Below are 19,938 nucleotides of genomic sequence, written 5' to 3'. Positions count from 1 at the left end.
ACGTAATTCAGCTTGGGCACATGAGCCACAATATTAATAGGATAATTATCAACAACAGCCAAAGTATGGAAAGAGCTAAAATATCCATTGATAAATAGATAAAAAAATATGTGGTACATATATAAACAATAGACTATTACTCAGCGATGTGCAAAGACATGGATCGAGCTAGAGTGTATTATGCTAAGCAGAAGAAGTCTTCCAATATCTAAGGGCTCATGGAAAAATATTCTTCCCTGGAGACTTCCATGTTCTCTTTACCATTCTTACTTGCTTCTATCTCTTGCTCTGAACAGACAGCTCTGTTGGTGCATCCTGTTTGGCGCACTGCTTCGCTGTCTCAGTTTATATTTGTTCTCTGCACCTGAACATGACTTACTCATCTATCTATTCATCTATCCCTGACCTATTCCCTAGTGTCTCCCAGGGTCCAGTTCTCTCACCTTATTAAACTTTATTAATTTCACAACACCCAAAACAGAACACTGTCAAAGAAATATTTCACATTGAACATACTGGGGTAATTGACTCCCCAGACTACCCCAAATCCCCTGCTCATTGGTGCCTATCAATTGCTGAGAATATCCAGGGGTCTCCTTCAGTGTCACTTAAGCCAGATTAGCTGAGAGCCATTGGTATTTGCCCAAATCCAGGAATTTTCTCCAAAGTAACTGAGATTTTGCAGAGGGAAATGGAATACATAGTTTGGGAGGACCAAGGAAAAACAGGGAAGACACCTGCCACCTTGGAGCCCTGTGTCATGCAGCTTCTGGGGGAGAAAATACCCATCCTTTAATGGATGATATGGGCTGCCACGTCCCCAGAGCATAGCTGGGGAGGGAAATGAAGGGAATATGAGGAAATTGTGTGGAGTGGGATGGGGCTACTGAGACAGACAGGAATTCCTCAGGGTACAGCAGAAAAATCCTGGTGTCAGAGAGAGAAGGAAAATGCCTATTTCAGATTGATTAAAGAAAGTGAGATGAAACAATGGTTAAAGAAGAAAAAGGCGTGCATTTCTGGACCCTTCCCCATTATACTCTCTGTTCTTAGCATATTTTATTCCCATCTTCAGGGCCTGAGAGTACATTGTCTCTTAAAGGCACAACGTATGGCCTGCCTCTTATATTAGATATCAGCTTTAGTGAAGGCCACTAGGCTGACCTCATGTACTGCAGCACTGAGAATCTTCCAGGTGTTTTTAGAATCCATGAATGAATCTACTTATCCCACACACAGCCTACTACAGAGAGATACATAAAAACAGGGGCTTGTTTTATCTAAGGGATTATGCTATTTTTATTCTTGATAGATAGGTTCATAAGTCTACTAAATGATAACCTAATAAACTAAATATGACAGTAAATGTACCAAAACATTCAGTTAATTTACTGACTTTACACATAATCATTATTACAGCTACGCCTTAGTGAGTATTTTTGAATATCGGACAAGACTTTAAGCATCTAGCATTGATTAACATTTTACAGTTGTTAATTACTTGTTTTTGAAAATCTGTGTGGTTCCCACAATATTAGACAACATGCCCAGGTTATCTGGATTAACCCAGGGTTCAAGCCCTGAAGTTCTGGTGTCAGAATTCACATTCTAATGTAAAGACCATTTTTCCCAGAAAATTTTACTTATTTAACCAAACAAAGGGAACTCATGGCAACATTTTGTTCTTTAGGAAGAGAAAGGATGGTTAAGTCATATAGGTTTGTGTGTTGTTTGTGTTTGAGGGGTGTTGTGCGTATCTAGCCCTACTTTCACAACTGCCCTTTCGTAACTGCAAGCTGCTTAAACTCAGGTAACTCAATTCAGATCTGTGTGCAGGGGAACCATGATTTTTGCCCAAATATACCTGTCTACATTTTTCAAAAAGTGAGAACACTGAATGTACATCTGACTTACGGTAATCATTAAACTGAGAATATGAAAGTGAAATGTTAAACAAAATCCCCAATATAATGAATGAAAGACATTTTATGTTTATCTTTATTGCTGTTACTTATATCTTATGATTTTAAACTATTTTTACTCCATTTCAATGACAGTTTAAGTAATTCACTTTATATATCTGAATGTGACTATATTAATACACTAATGAAATTAACTTTGTATCAAAGTACAACTATGTTTAGAGGAACAGACAAGGTTTAAAATACAATCAATTCTTGAGCTCAATTGTAAATGCTAAAGTGTGGCATTCAGGGTTGAGACAAATTCAACTAGATCTTCTTGTTTGTTGTTTGTTTTATTTAATTTTATTATTTCACTGTTCCATGATTCATTGTTTATGCACTGCACCCAGTGCTCCATGTAGTACCTGCCCTCCTTAATACCTACCACCAGGCTTCTCAACTCTGTAGGTTTCACTTCCAAAATATTGAAGGAAACTGCAAAACTGGAACTTTCCATCCTCCCTGATATTATTTTGTTTTGATTACTCCTTTTTCTTATTTAGGTGAGATACAGAATAAATTCCTGACTAAAATGCTGTTTAAAAATAAAGTTACAAAATTGACTTCCAAACCTATTATTGTAATCTATTGTCTTAAAGTACATTCTGCATTTTACTGTTAAAGATTTTGAATGGCACATAAATACAAATTTGTAAATATAAAGATATATTAATAAATATCCATCTATCTATATCTTTAGATCTATAGATAAATGGATATTTATTAATATATCTTTATATATACCTATATATATATAAATATTTATATTTATATATATATATATTTATTTATATCACAAGTAGGCAGAGAGACAGGCAGAGAGAGAGAGAGGAGGAAGGTGGCTTCCAGGTGAGCAGAGAACCCCATGTAGGACTCGATCACAGGACCACGAGATGATGACCTGAGCTGAAGGCAGAGGATTAACCCACTGAGCCACCCAGGCACCCTAAATATCTATATATTTATAGTTATTTTCCTTGAAAAAAAAACTATTTAAAGTTGTTAAAGGTGTCAAATTTCTTGGCCAGAAATCATTGTAGGTATAAAATCATTTACCAGTGAAAGTCATATATATGTAAATAAATATATATATATATAAAATCATTTACCAGTAAAAGTAGGTATATATGTATAGGTATAAAATATATGTAGATATATAATCATTTAATGGTAAAAGTCATATATATATAGATATATCTATCTATATATTCATTCATATATCTATCTATATATATGAATGAACACCAGATCCTTAAATTCTGTCACCTATTTTTTTATCCTTCCTTAGGCAAAATTTACATACTAGAGAAAAATATATCAGATTTTCAAGGCATGATACCACCATTGGAATTGAAATATGTGATGATGCATAATTAAAACAAACAAATAATCTTATAATTCTAGCTCAATGGACATTGAAGATGAGAAGAATTGCATAAATCTTAATTTTAATGAAATAAGTAACCTTTGATAATTGAATAAAAGCAGATTTGTCAGAAAAATGTAATAACAAGTAACCCAAATATAACTTTATTTTTAAAAAAAAATTCCAAATAATCCTATGAACATCATATATTGTTTCCTACAAAACCACCAAGTTGTTTTTGCATTGGAAGCATCTACATGTTTGTTTTTCCCCCCTAAAAATGAAAATCCATCGTTCACAAAGGAAAATATGCACACAGACAATGAGGTAATGAAAAAGTCCTTAGAAACCCTAATCATTGTGGAAATGCACAATAAAAATAAAATGAGTTAGTATATCCACACTAGTGTTGTTAAATGAAAAAGGTTAATGTTACCCACAATTACTGCCAATTGGAGCAAGTAGTACTCCTGTGACTTGCTGGTAGGCATGTAATATTGCACAAACATATTGCACTCTACTAAAAATTAGTCATGCATCTACCAAATGAAATTAAAACATGTGATCACAAGAAGGAAGTTAAATCTATCTTTGTAATAATAGTTCCAGACTGAAAATAGCCCACATGTTCATCCTCAGAGTGGTAAGTAAGCAAAAACTGTTAGATTCAGAGATGGGAATATTATTTAGGAACAAAAAAGAGCAAACTGATGACAAATGTAAAATCATGGCAGAATCCTTAAGAACATACTAAGTTGAGAAAAAGACACATGATATAAAAAATGCCCATTTAGTTAGTGGGTAAGTTACAAGTCCACATTATTGAAATTGGTTGAGCAATGAGTTTTGAGTATTCTAGTGTTTTAAGATACAACACAATTAAAAAGAAACTACAACTGACATTGAAAATTGTTTGACTATTTAGTTCATTCTTTGAACAAATACTTATTGTATGGTGTGGCATAAAAACATTTCAATGATCTGTGATCAACAAAATTTTAACAATCCCCATTTGAATGTGACGATGACAACCTAGGAAAATATCCAAACTATGAAGTTTTGTCTGCATTTAAATGTAAAATAGTAACAGATATAACGCATATATAACTTTTCTCTAGGAAATCCCACAGAGTCACTTTATACAGTCTTTAAATCAGGAGCAAATCAATGTGATCTTAGTCGTGACTTAAGGCAGCACACTGACCCATACACTTTCTCAGGACTCCCTTGACTTCAGTGTTCCTCATGCTGTAGATGAGGGGGTTCAACAAAGGAGTGAAGATTGTATAGAAGGCTGACACCACTTTATCACTATTAGCTGACCTGTAAGATTTGGGTTGCATATAGGTAAAAATGGCAGCTCCATAAAAGAGTCCCACCACAGAGAGGTGGGAAGAACAGGTGGTAAATGTCTTCTTGCGAGCTTCTGTAGAATGCATCTGGAGAACTGCAGCTAAGATGAAACTATAGGAAATCAGTATGAGAGAAAATGGGACCAGGAGCATTAATACACAGCAGCTGTACATCACATACTCAAAAGCAAATGTGTCGGCACAAGCCAAACGCACCAGAGTAGGGGCCTCACAGAAGAAATGATTGATCTCATGTGCATCACAAAATGGGAAGCTCAGGGTAGCAGCAGCCTGCATGAGCCCATCAGCTGCCCCCAGGAACCAAGACCCCATAGTCATTCTCAGGCATAATTTCCAGCTCATGAGAATGGGGTATCGCAGTGGGTGGCAAACAGCCACATAGCGGTCATAGGACATGGCTGCTAAGAGGAAGCACTCACCCCCACCCAAAGTGAGGAGGAAGAAGATCTGTAACCCACAGCCAGCAGGGGAGATGGACTTCTTGCCAGTCAAGTAGTTAGCTGCCATTTTGGGCACAATGGTAAAGACCAGCATCATGTCCATGAGGGAGAGTTGGCTTAGTAAGAAGTACATGGGAGTGTGGAGACGAATATCCTGTTGAATCAGGAAAATCATGAGTGCGTTGCCCATGAGGGAGGTGAAGGCAATTGTCAGAACCATCACAAAGAGAAACAGATGGGCTTTTGTGTGGTTAAAGAGTCCTAGAAGAATGAAATCTGAGGTGGTATTCCAGATGTTCATGATTTCAAAGTGAAGTGACACTGTAAATGAATAAATAGATGACAGTTTTTATCATTTGCAATGGTCTATTTAAAATACATTTTTATTGATAAGCACATGCTTGATAATGATAAAATATTTTTTAAATCTTTCATCTGCCATTTAAAACAATTGACTTGGACATAAAATTAATTTCAACATTTTTTCAAATTATTCTCTTTCAAAGTTTTCAAAATAAGTACCCCCATATTTATTTTTGATTCATTAGGATAATAAATATTTTGATCCATTGCAAGGATATGAGATATGATAACTGTGTCTTTGTACCACATGATAAAAACATAAGTGAAAAAAGGACAGTATTCACGTAATTTGTAATTTATGTTAGTGTCTTGTATTGTATCATGCATAGTTAAAATTCTTAGAAGCTGAGTTACATCAATGTGTTTAACTATACAAAAAGTAGGTCCTTGATACAAGAATTATACATATAAAACAAAGCAATATTTATTGTAAACTGGTTTACTACATGTTTACTTACTGAATTTGAATTTTAAAAAGTATCAAAATGAGATCATCCTTCTTGATATCATTGACTCAGGAAGGCATTGATTTTTCCAAAAAAGATTTACATTTTCCAGTCTAGGAGCTAAAATACTGAGTCTGGATGGACAGGGAAGATGGCAGAGAAGTAGGGGACTCTGTTTCAACTGTGTCCCCTGAATTTAGCTGGATATCTACCAAATCACCCTGAACAGCCACAAAATCAGCCCAAGATAAAAGAATATATATCTGGACTTCTACCAGCAGAATGGTGGCTACTTTTTGCAAGGTAAGATGTGCAGTGTCATGAATCTGTGGGGATATATTGGAAGATAGAGAGAAAAGGCAGGGGACTTCAGATAAGCTGGTTCCTGGAAAGCGATATAACACCAGAACACAAAAGTTTCCTGTGTTGAGAACCAGGCAAAATCTTGCAGAGTCATATCACCTGGGAAACGGCCCTAGAGCAGTGCTCAGACAGAATCCAGGAGCTTCCTGTACGCTTGGGAGCTTGTGCCTGCTCATGGTTTTAGAATTACAAAGGGCAGGGACATGCCAGGGTCTCTAGGACAATCTCTGAGAAAGTCACTGTGGGCATGCACTGGAGGAGGCTGCAGTTTTCAGTGGTGCATACAGAAATAGAGGTTGTCCTGGAGCATTTAGTTAAGAGAGCAGGCTGCGATTTCTCTGCTCTGGGACAAGGTTTTGGGTGTAGCCATTTTTGCTCTGACACTCAGAAGGGATAGGAAGAGCTGGTAGAGAACAAAAGCTCAAAAAGACAAGTTTTGATGGAGCTCATCCCCCCAACAGGGGGCGGGGCAAATCTGCCCAAGCAGGGTTGCCTGAGAAAGAGTACCACAGGTTTCTCCCCCAGAACACGGGCTGGAAGAACAAGAGGCTGACAAACCTATGGACCCCATTATACGGTAAAATCCCAACACCAGTGGAAAATTGTATATTGAGCTCTAAGCATTGCCTTATTATTCAGATAAAATCCTCTTTTTCTTTTTATTCTTTCTTTTATGCTTCTAGGTTTTTTTCTTTTTATCTATTTGTCATTTCAACTAGATGTTTAATATATCAACTTGTATTTCACAGTAGCTTTTTAAATTGTACTTTTACACACTTCTGACTTTTTCAGATATATGCTACATTGTAGTCTTTTTCCCCCATGCAATATTAACCTTTATATATACTGGTTTTACTTCCCCTATAATTTTGGGAATTAATATCCTCTAACAAACAAACCAGGGCACCTGGGTGGCTCAGTGGGTTAAAGCCTCTGCCTTCAGCTCAGGTCATGATCCCAGGGTCCTGGGATTGAGCCCTGCATTGGGCTCTCTGCTCAGCTCTCTGCCTGCCTCTCTGCCTACTTGTGATCTCTGTCTGTCAAATAAATAAATAAAATCTTTAAAAAAAAAAAGTTAGGCCTCCAAAGCTTGATTTTGGCCCAGGTCACGATCTCGGGGTTGTGAGATGAAACCCTACATCCAGCTCTGTGCACATCAGGGACTCTGCTTGCTATTTTCTCCCTTTGCCCCTCTATTAGCACTGTGCTCTCTCTATAAAATAAGTAAGTCTTTATAGTAAATATATATATATATATGGAAAAAGCAAAATATGACATATATATAATGTTTATTAAATAATTACCTTTTTCTTTACAAAAATAATAGAATAAAATAAATTGTCACAGGAAACTCTAGCCACAGTCCCAATTCTTGGTATACAAAACAAAACACAGAATAGATCAAGGATTTAAGAGTACTGGCATTTTTTTTTTTTGGTTTTGCTTCATTATATTCCACAGCTTATTACTAGTTACACTATTTAAAATTTATCTTATTCTACACTGTTAGGTGTTTATAGCCCCTGCTTTTAGATGGTAAACATTTTTTCTTAAAAAATAATTTCTCCAAATTTTTATTTAAGTTTCATTAGTTAACCTACAGTGTATTATTACTTTTAGATGTAGAATTTATTGATTCATCGCTTACATACAACAGCTGGCTGTCATCAGAGCAGGTGCCCTCCTTAATCCCATCACCCATTTAAACCATCCCCCACCCACCTCCCCTCCTGCAATAGATTGCAAATTTCTTTAGGGTGGTCACAATATGTTATTTGTTAATTTTTGGTAGACAAAAGAATACCAAATTGATTTTTAAAAAATCTTAAATAAAGGAATGCCATGTATCAAAAAGGAAAGCTGTTGAAACAGTACCACTTTTTTTACATTTTTATTTATTTTTTTAAATTTCTTTTCAGTGTTCCAGGATTCATTGTTTATGCACACACACAGTGCTCCATGCAATACTTGCCTTCCATAATACCCACCACCAGGCTTCTGAATTTAGTTTGTACTTAACAACCATAAGGAAAATAGAGAATTCCTAAACAATCATTTTTCTCCATACAAAAGTAGAAAATAATTTAACAGGTCCAGCATAATATAGGTATGTCTGCACATAACTATAAAATCTGTAAGTTTCTTAAAAGCATAAAATATCTATGTTATCTATCAACTACACCAGAAAATCTCAAAGTGTAATCTGGGGACAACTGGGAGTCAGGGACTCTTTGTGGGAATCTGTGCAGTAAAAAGCATTTCCATAATAATACTAAAAATAATAAAATATAATAAATAAAATAAAAATAAAATATTGAGTCTGCAAAAGGAAGCATAACTTAATTTGGAATTGTTAATGTATTTAATTAACTTTATTAAGTTATACACTGAAAACAGAAGGGACCTTAGACTATTTCCATCAGTGCAGCACTCTAGTAGTAAATGAAGACTTTCACTAAAAAACAGTTTGTGTAATGAGATAGTTTACCCTCAAATTCACAGAAATACAGTGTTACTGAGTAAAGAAGAGAAAAACAAAAAATTCTTAATTCTTCATTCACTCAGAGAAATAAATTAATTTCTTCTGCAGCCCAAAGAGAATCTAAATTTGTAAAGGAATGTTCATCTCTGATCTGTTTAGATTATCTAATAAACAAAATCATAGCTGCAGACATAGGGATATTCGTTCTTTCTCAAATATATGGTGTAATTCAATGAAGTTACAAAGCAGGAGTCAACCTCTTCCGTGGGCATTCCCTTTACTCCCACTTTACGAAGTCATCCCTTCCTCTAATGCCATTCAGGATGGAGAAATGCTGTGCAAAAGGCTCACTCATTCCCCAACTCCAACGCTTGAGCATCATCATTGCCCTGACAGTTCTCTACTTGACACTTTTAGTTGTTGGTTTCAAAAGTAGTCATGATGAAAATAGACTTACTCCTTGCCAAATGTGTTTTGCGTTTGGGAAAAATCTATGATCTGCACATCCTCATATCTCTAAAATGCAGTCTGTACCCCTAGTACCTAAATGAAATCTCTAATAATAGAGTTCAGTATCACCTTCTTGAAACCTCGAAACCCTCCCTACATTATTTCTTTGACCCGTGGGATTCTTATTTTCCACTCTTTCCATCCCCCTATTGTTGAAGATAGACATAATTTTAAACCCATTTAAAAATCAATAGGTAACTTTGTAACCATAGGGTGTTGGACAAGTTTCTTATCTTTTTGCTACTATCTTACCTATTTTGAGTGTACTATCAGTACAGTAGCATCAAGATTTTTACAGTGTTCTACAGTCATTACAATACTAATCACAGGACACTTTTCATATTCTCAAACTGAAATTCTTATATCCAGTATATAATAAATTCCTATCCTTTTTCCCCCAGCCCCTGGAAAGCACCATTCTATTTTCTGTCTTTGTATATTTGACTAATATAGGTACATCTGATAAGTGGAGTCATACAACAGTGTATGTGTGTGTATGTGTGTGTCTCTGTGATTGACTTATGTCATACAACACAGTATCTTCAATGTTTATCCATACTGCAACATATGTCAGAATATTCTTCCATTTTAAGGTTGAATAATATTCCTTTGTATACATAGACTACATTTTACATATTAACTCATTCCATCTATGGACATTTCTGTTACCTCTGCTCCAGTTGTATACTTAAATAACTATTTAATGGGATTTTTTGGTAATAGGTGCTCATTATTGGTTATTTTGATTAGTTAAGCATATATATACCATAATATACAATAATTTACACTAAATTTTAGCTTACATCATACAATATAAGTGCATATACTTTTAGAGAGTAATTATAACTTTCATGATTTTACAAGTTAAAATGCATTTTATTATTATGATGTTCCTACTTCTGGTTAAGTGTATTCTTAAATATGAAATAATTAACTCTTAACTTTTCAAGGGATGTCAGAGATAACTATGCACTTTTTTTTAGGTGAAAACAGTCATCATAATCTTATTGACTAGTTGGAGTGCTCATTGGAGTTAGATTATTTAATGGAAAAAACAACTAAATGTGTCAAATAAAATGAGTGTAAGTATTTATATTTTCCTAAGATGTGATAATATAGAATCATTTGTTTAACTGAAAACCCTATCTTTCATACTGCACAGGTGAGATTATTTGCAACTAATTGAAATGTTTTTAACCTATACAAACAAGATCCTAAAGGAGACACTCTAACAAAATTTACTATGGATACAAAGTGTAGTGAAACTAACTTGCATTGCAAATAAAATATCCACACTGTTATTAAATAGAATAATGAGAACTTAACATTGACTAGTGTGGCAATATGAAAATTTAATACTTTGAAACATAAGTATTTTCTTGTTCATCTTTTCTATGGCATGGGAACATTAGAAATTGTTTGCCGTTCCTTCTGTTTCCATAATATTCCATTTAGAATTCTGAAATTGCAATATCTTTAAATCACAAAGTCGTCTCTTCTGCAATACTATTATAAGACACAAGTATATCCTCTCCTTTTTCTTATAATCATATAATATTTAGGAGGGTGTCTATAATTTTCCTTTCTATTTATTTCTGACCCCTGTCACTCTCACTTAGTATTAAAATGCTAAATCTTCCCAAGGATACTGAAAAGATTAATCAGTCCTTTATGTACAAAATAAAATAGTAACAGCTAAATCATTTATTTGATCAAATTCACAGTCTAGTGTAAGAGTTTTAATCTAATATGGCTAGCATTTATTTTAGTTATTCATATTGTAGGATGGATAACAGAGTACATTTCACATGTAAAACTGTATAGAGTGCATAGTATTACTGCAGATTTTCAGGAGCTCAAAATTCGTAATCAAATTACTAAATATTAAGAGATTAGTATGGTCTACTCACATAAAAATGATGGCTCTCAACAGGCTGAATCTGCACCCCCTTGAGCAGCAGCACCCTGAAACACCTCTTCTATTCTGGCGACATCAAACTTGCTCATATCAGTGTCTACAATGACCTGTTAAGGGGCGGAGACTCTTGACATCTTTTGCTAAAAAGCTTTATTATAAATATGCTAGTGTTGCATATGTCTGACTTTTTGGAATCCAACAGTGCTTAATTTTAAACGATTTCAGCAATTTTGAAAACTTAAATATTCTTTCCACTTTCAGAAAGCTGTAATTCATTAAAATAAGAAAAAATCATTTAAAAGGAAAAGTAAAATGTACATAAGTGATCTTGAAAAGGGAGGGTGATTTAAATATACAATAAATAACTGATTCAGGCATTACTTGTTATATTTTGATAAGGAGGAATGATTCAAAAGTTTTTTTGTCAAGAGACAAGTTTTTGTCATACAGAGTAATTAAAATGATGGAATGCTATTGATGTACTATGTTTTTTGCTAACTCAATAATAATAATTTATAAAGTCATTTAAATTAAAAAAATAATGAGATACACACATGGAATTTAAGAAATAAAATAGATGAATATAGAGTGAAAAAAGGGGAAGTTTCTTTATAGAGAACAAGGTAAGGGTATCTGGAGGGGAAGTTGGTGGTGTGATCGGTTAATAGGTGGTAGGTATTAAGGAGGGCACTTTTTAAAGATTTTATTAACTTATTTGACAGAGAGAGAGCACAAGTAGGCAGAGACAGGCAGAGAGAAAGGCAGTGGTATGCAGGCTGGGGCACATTCATTTGCTGTCTGTTACAGTTGTCACACTGCTTCTCAACAGAGTTTTGGTAAATGCAATAAATAATCAACTGAACTGAAACATATCTGGGTGGCTCTGGTTGTACAATGCTGGGGGCTATAATGAATTTAGAAAGATTCATTCAATTGATTGGATATATTGTTTGCATAACGCCAAATAATCACATTGTTGGAATCATTCATCTATAGTGCCATATATATGCAGCTTTAGAAAGTTAGCTCTTAGCATTTATATTGCTTAGTGAGCATGAAGGTACAGTATGACATAAAAACTTTCTGGAGGTAAAGTATGTCATTTCAGTTCTGAGATTCTTGTGGAAGAGTAAATTGCTTGAATTGTTTGTCTATATCCATAACTTTTAATATGGGAATGTATTAATATTAAGCATAAAAAACATTTTCTGATCACTAAATGACTGATAATAAAATTTTAAAAAAAGAGCTCCCATATATAAACACTTGGATGTTTTCCTTAGAGTGAGAAATAGAAAATACTCAATTATATTGATTCATAAAATATATTAGAATATAAAATTTTATTCAATGAACAAAGATTTAAAAATATTCTGTTTGCAGGGTCCCTGGGTGGCTCAGTCAGCCCAGCATCTGTGTTCACTTCAGGTCATGATCTCAGGGTCCTGGAATGGAACCCTGAATTGGGGTTTCTGCTCAGTGGGGAGTTTGTGTCTCCCTTTGTGTTCTCCCTCTTTTTTTCCCTCTCTCTCTCTCTCTCAAATTAATAAATAAAATCATTATAAATAATTAAAAAATTAAAAAATGGAAATATTCTGTTTGCAACACTTTAAAGCAGAAAGGTGAGATTTGGGATGGGAAAGGGAAAGTGGCAAAAAGATTTGGAGGAAGATGAAAAAGATAATGAAAAAAGCTATAAATAGCAACGAATTCAGAAAGGTCATTAAGAAAGGTATACTGAAAGGTGTGGGAGACCTGAGATGGATGAGTAATCACAAACAAAGGCAGAGATATTGAGAGATAAATCAAAAGAGAAGGAGGAAGTAATACGGGGGAAGGACAGAAGAAGAGAGGACATAGGTGAGGATAAGGGATTATTCAAAGAATGTATAATGCATATTCCTGCTTTCTTTGACTTTGGGCTTCAAGTAGGTTTTCTTTCTTTGAAAATGGGGAAGCTATATAGCCATGATTCTGACTCTTCAAATTCTTTTAGATGTAAACACTAAAGAATCTTCATTGTAATACTGATAAAATTATATGGAGACCATGGGGCGCCTGGGTGGCTCAGTGGGTTAAGCTTCTGCCTTCGGCTCAGGTCATGGTCTCAGGGTCCTGGGATCGAGCCCTGCATTGGTCTCTCTGCTCAGCAGGGAGTCTGCTTCCTCCATTCTCTCTCTTCTTTCCTCTGCCTACTTGTGACTTCTCTCTGTCAAATAAATAAAATCTTAAAAAAAAATTATATGGAGACCAGGATTTTCTCAGCTCTAGACTAAGTGGTTGCACAGCATTTTTTTTAAGACTGAGGTGGGATTATTATAGTCTGACTTTAGATTTTTGCCAATGAGTTGGTGATCCCACATGAGAGAAGAGGGGCACAAGCTCCTCACAGGCCAAAAAGTAATAATCAGGATGAAAATATTTATAGTGTCTTCACATCCTATAGGAATACTAATGGGAACCCCAACCAACACAATCAGTTAGTTGTAATAAGACCTTAAAAAATATGGCAAGACTATCTGTGGGCTTGGGAGTTGGCTAAAGTATAATAAAATGGCCAAAGAAGTGGAATGTAACTCATTCAGGAGAAGAAAAGAAATGTTCAAATGAAGGAACTGAAATTGTGAAGTTAGAAATTGTGAAGTTAGTTAGTTAAACTCTGTTAGAGTTTAGGAGTGATTTAGGGTATTTAGTGATGAGATGCTGCTTGATAGTGAGGACGCAGGTTATATAATTGCTCAGTTCAAATGAAGGGGCCAATAAGGGACTAGTGGCAATTTCAGTCATCTACAAAAAGTAATTTTTGTTTTAGTAAGGCTTAAGTTTATATTAAAGAGTGTGATGATTTTCTCCACCAGAGAAATTCCAGTCTAAGAAGAGAGAACCTTTGTTTTTCCATTATGCCTTACCCCACTCTGTCACAAGTATTTACTTAGTCTTTTATTTTGTCTTTTTAAGTGTCTCACTTCAGTTCTTTTCAGAACTTTAGGGAATGTGGATGTGTTAGATAACTATCTTTTCTTTTTAGGCATTTCTAGAGAAAGCCTTCCAATTATATAGGAAAGAAGTGTTTTCTGCCACGTGGTTTTGTTCTCCATGAGGAGAGATTTTGACAAAGCAATGGACTCTTTATCGGTCCTGGGATGCCTTTTCTTTTTCCTAATTGCTAAGTTCAGTTGATTATTTATTGCATTTACCAAAACTCTGTTGAGAAGCAGTGTGACAACTGTAACAGACAGCAAATGAATGTGAACACTGCCTGAAGCTTTTTCTCTTTGCAGCCTTTCTCATTTAGTATCTTAAAAAAAAAAGTCAATGAATTAAAGCCCCATTTTATTCCTGTACAGAAGAAGAAAGTGCTTATACACCTTCGTGTGAAGCCACCAGACCCTTAGCAAATAAGAACTATGCATCTCACTTCCTTTTTTAGCTCAAGTCCCACCCAAGTGGACTCCTACTGCTCCATCTCAGTTGTGGAAAGGAGCTCTACCACAATTTTTGTTGGGATGGGACAAAGTACTTTAGGTAGTTAATGATATATAATAGGTGTTTTCCTATAAAACATAAGGCTTTTCCCAAAATGTGGTTCCACTTCACTGGAAAAAATTGAAAGCAAATTGGCTCTTTGAGTAGATGTTTAACCTTCTGGTTAGGACATTTATAAGCCACCACCCCTATTGTTTTATTCAGTGTAACAGAATGCTTATATTGGAAAGAAAACTGAAGTGTAAGGAATCCTGCTTTATTGTTAGAAATGCTCAAAAAAAATAGAATTTTTCAAACCTGACAGCTAATACTTCAGTAAATGCTTATGGGCTAAAGAACACATCCTTGCATATATCGGCTTAATCACTACAAAGACATCTCTAATTTAGGGGTGACTGTCTGGCTCAGTAGTAGAGAAGGTGACTCTTGATCTCAGGTTTATAAGCTCTCACCCCACACCGGGTGTAAAGATTCCTTAAAAAATCTTAAAATCAATATTTCCGGTTTATACTTCTGTCTCAACCCACCATGGCCTATGATTTGATTGGCACATATATTTCTTTTTTTTAATTAATTTATTTATTTTAATAAACATATAATGTATTTTTATCTCCAGGGGTACAGGTCTTTATCACCAGGTTTACACCTTTCACAGCACTCATCATAACCCATACCTTCCCCAATGTCCATATTCCCACCATCCTGTCCCGTCCCCCCTCCCCCCAGCAACCTTCAGTCTGTTTTTTGAGATTGAGTCTTTTATGGTTTGTCTACCTCCCGATCCCATCTTCTTTCATTTTTTCTTTTCTTACCTCCCCTCAGGCCCCCCACATTGCATCTCCCCTTCCTCATATCAAAGAGATCATATGATAGTTGTCTTTCTCCGATTGACTTATTTCGCTAAGCATAATACCCTCTAGTTCCATCCACGATGTCGCAAATGGCAAGATTTCATTTCTTTTCATGGCTGCATAGAATTCATATATATATATATATATATATATATATATATATATATATATATCTTCCACCTCTTCTTTATCCATTCATCTGTTGATGGACATCTAGGCTCTTTCCACAGTTTGGCTATTGTGGATATTGCTGCTATAAACATTCGGGTGCACGTGCCCCTTCGGAGCACAACATTTGTATCTTTAGGATATATACCCAGTAGTGTAATCGCTGGGTCATAGGGTAGCTCTATTTTCAGTTTTTTAAGGAACCTCCACACTGTTTTACAGAGTGGTTGCACCAGCTTGCATTCCCACCAACAGTGTAGGAGGGTTTCCCTTTCTCCGCATCCTTGCCAGCATCTGTCATTTCTTGTCTTGTTAATTTTAGCCATTCTGACTGGTGTCAGGTGGTATCTCATGGTGGTTTTGATTTGTATTTCCCTGATGCCGAGTGATGTGGAGCATTTTTTCATGTGTCTGTTGGCCATCTGGATGTCTTCTTTGCAGAAATGTCTTTTCATGTCCTCTGCCCATTTCTTGATTGGATTATTTGTTCTCTGGGTGTTGCGTTTGATAAGCTCTTTATAGATTTTGGATACTAGCCCTTTATCTGATATGTCATTTGCAAATATCTTCTCCCATTCTGTCAGTTGTCTTTTGGTTTTGTTAACTGTTTCTTTGCTGTGCAAAAGCTTTTGATCTTGATGAAATCCCAATAGTTCATTTTTGCCCTTGCTTCTGTTGCCTTTGGCGATGATCCTAGGAAGAAGTTGCTGCAGTTGAGGTCAAAGAGGTTGCTGCCTGCGTTCTCCTCAAGGATTTTGATGGATTCCTTTCTCACATTGAGGTCCTTCATCCATTTTTAGTCTATTTTCGTGTGTGGTGTAAGGAAATAGACCAATTTAATTTTTCTGCATGTGGCTGTCCAATTTTCCCAGCACCATTTGTTGGAGAGGCTGTCTTTTTTCCATTGGACATTCCTTCCTCCTTTGTTGAAAATTAGTTGACCATAGAGTTGGGGGTCTATTTCTGGGCTCTCTATTCTGTTCCATTGATCTATGTGTCTGTTTTTATGCCAGTACCATACTGTCTTGATGATGACAGGTTTGTAATAGAGCTTGAAGTCTGGATTTGTGATGCCACCAACTTTGGCTTTCTTTTTCAATATTCGTTTCGTTATTCGAGGTCTTTTCTGGTTCCGTATAAATTTTAGGATTATTTGTTCTATTTTTTTGAAAAAAAAAATGGATGGGATTTGGATAGGGATTGTATTAAAAGAGTAGATTGCTTTAGGTAGAATAGACATTTTCACAATATTTGTTCTTCCAATCCATGAGCGTGGAACATTTTTCCATTTCTTTGTGTCTTCCTCAATTTCTTTCATGAGTACTTTATAGTTTTCTGAGTATAGATTCTTTGCCTCTTTGGTTAGATTTATTCCTAGGTATCTTATGGTTTTGGGTGCAATTGTAAATGGGACTGACTCCTCAATTTCTCTTTCTTCTGTCTTGTTGTTAGTGTAAAGAAATGCAACTGATTTCTGTGCATTGACTTTATATCCTGACACTTTACTGAATTCCTGTAAAAGTTCTAGCAGTTTTGGAGTGGAGTCTTTTGGGTTTTCCACATATAGTATCATATCATCTGCAAAGAGTGATAGTTTGACTTCTTCTTTGCCGATTTGGATGCCTTTAATTTCTTTTTGTTGTCTGATTGCTGAGCCTAAGACTTCTAGTACTATGTTGAATAGCAGTGGTGATAGCGGACATCCTTGCCGTGTTCCTGACCTTAGCAGAAAAGCTTTCAGTTTTTCTCCATTGAGAATGATTTATTTGCAGTGAGTTTTTCATAGATGGCTTTGATGATATTGAGGTATGTGCCCTCTATCCCTACACTTTGAAGAGTTTTAATCAGGAAGGGATGCTGCACTTGGTCAAATGCTTTTCCAGCATCTATTGAGAGTATCATATGGTTCTTATTCTTTCTTTTATTAATGTATTGTATCACATTGACAGATTTGCAGATGTTGAACCAACCTTGCAGCCCTGGAATAAATCCCACTTGGTCGTGGTGAATAATCCTTTTAATGTACTGTTGGATCCTGTTGGCCAGTATTTTGGTGAGAATTTTCACATCTGTGTTCATCAAGGATATTGGTCTATAATTCTCTTTTTTGCTGGTATCCTTGTCTGGTTTTGGGATCAAGGTGATGCTGGCCTCATAAAATGAGTTTGGAAGTTTTCCTTCCATCTCTATTTTTTGGAACAGTTTCAGGAGAATAGGAATTAATTCTTCTTTAAATGTTTGGTAGAATTCCCCTGGGAAGCCATCTGGTCCTGGACTTTTGTTTGTTTGGAGATTTTTGATGACTCTTTCAATCTCCTTACTGGTTATGTGTCTGTTAAGGTTTTCTATTTCTTCCTGGTTCAGTTGTGGTAGTTTATATGTCTCTAGAAATGTATCCATTTCTTTCAGATTGTCAAATTTGTTGGCATAGAGTTGCTCATTGTATGTTCTTATAATTGTTTGTATTTCTTTGGTGTTGGTTGTGATCTCTCCTCTTTCATTCATGATTTTATTTATTTGTGTCCTTTCTCTTTTCTTTTTGATAAGTCTGGCCAGGGGTTTGTCAATCTTATTAATTCTTTCAAAGAACCAGCTCCTAGTTTCATTGATATGTTCTATTGTTTTTTATTAGTTTTTATTTCATTAATTCCTGCTCTGATCTTTATGATTTCTCTTCTCCTGCTGGGTTTAGATTTTCTTTGTTGTTCTTTTCCAGCTCCTTTAGGTGTAGGGTTTGGTTGTGTATTTGAGACCTTTCTTGTTCCTTGAGAAAGGCTTATACTGCTATATATTTTCCTCTCAGGACTGCCTTTGTTGTGTCCCACGGATTTTGAACCGTTGTGTTTTCATTATCATTTGTTTCCATGAATTATTTCAATTCTTCTTTAATTTCCTGGTTGACCCATTCATTTTTTAGAAGGATGCTGTTTAGTCTCCATGTATTTGCATTCTTTCCAAAATTCCTCTTGTGATTGAGTTCTAGCTTCAGAGCATTGTGGTCTGAAAATATGCAGGGAATGATCCCAATCTTTTGATACTGGTTGAGCCCTGATTTATGACCCAGGATGTGGTCTTTTCTGGTGAATGTTCCATGTGCACTAGAGAAGAATGTATATTCAGTTGCTTTGGGATGGAATGTTCTGAATATATCTGTGATGTCCATCTGGTCCAGTGTGTCATTTAAGGCCTTTATTTCCTTATTGATCTTTTGCTGAGATGATCTGTCCATTTCAGTGAGGGGAGTGTTAAAGTCCCCTGCTATTATTGTATTACTGTCGATGTATTTCTTTGATTTTGTTATTAATTGGTTTATATAGTTGGCTGCTCCCATGTTAGGGGCATAGATATTTAAGATTGTTAGGTCTTCTTGTTGGGCAGACCCTTTGAGTAGGATATAGTGTCCTTCGTCATCTCTTATTATAGTCTTTGGCTTAAAATCTAATTGATCTGATATAAGGATTGCCACCCCAGCTTTCTTCTGATGTCCATTAGCATGGTACATTGTTTTCCACCCACTCACTTTAAATCTGGAGGTGTCATCGGGTCTAAAATGAGTTTCTTGTAGGCAGCATATTGATGGGTTTTGTTTTTTTTTTTTTTTTATCCATTCTGATACCCTGTGTCTTTTGATTGGGGCATTGAGCCCATTAACATTCATGGTAACTATTGAGAGATATGAATTTAGTGTCATTGTATTGCCTGTAAGGTGACTGTTACTCTATATTGTCTCTGCTTCTTTCTGATCTACTCCTTTTAGGGTCTCTCTTTGCTTAGAGGACTCCTTTCAATATTTCTTGTAGAGCTGGTTTGGTGTTTGCAAGTTCTTTCAGCTTTTGTTTGTCCTGGAAGCTCTTTATCTCTTCTTCTATTTTCAATGATAGCCTAGCCAGATATAGTAGTCTTGGCTGCATGTTTTTCTCGTTTAGTGCTCTGAATATCTCATGCCAGTTCTTTCTGGCCTGCCAGGTCTCTGTGGATAGGTCCGCTGCCAATCTAATGTTTTTACCCTTGTATGTTACAGACTTCTTTTCCCGGGCTGCTTTCAGGATTTTCTCTTTGTCACTAAGACTTGTAAATTTTACTATCAGGTGACGAGGTGTGGACCTATTTTTATTGATTTTGAGGGGCATTCTTAGCATCTCCTGGATTTTGATGTTTGTTCCCTTTGCCATATTAGGGAAATTCTCTCCAATAATTTTCTCCAATAT

At 35.6% G+C, this 19,938-nt stretch overlaps 1 protein-coding gene across 1 annotated transcript; it reads right to left on the bottom strand.

Annotated features, from left to right (window-relative positions):
* Nucleotides 1-4,505: 4,505 nt before the first annotated feature.
* On the bottom strand, nucleotides 4,506-5,486 carry LOC308343876 (olfactory receptor 2T33-like; the record flags this gene model as incomplete). Its single annotated transcript, XM_080805087.1, has 1 exon — nucleotides 4,506-5,486. Exon 1 carries the CDS (start codon nucleotides 5,442-5,444, stop codon nucleotides 4,506-4,508), a length of 939 nt encoding a protein of 312 aa, XP_080661213.1. The 5' UTR covers nucleotides 5,445-5,486.
* Nucleotides 5,487-19,938: the final 14,452 nt, after the last annotated feature.

The sequence above is a fragment of the Martes martes genome (assembly GCF_963455335.1).
Source record: "Martes martes genome assembly, chromosome: 5".
NCBI classification, from domain to species: Eukaryota; Metazoa; Chordata; class Mammalia; order Carnivora; family Mustelidae; genus Martes; species Martes martes.
Note: the sequence above shows the minus strand (reverse complement) of the source record. Positions and strands in the feature narration are given on the sequence as shown.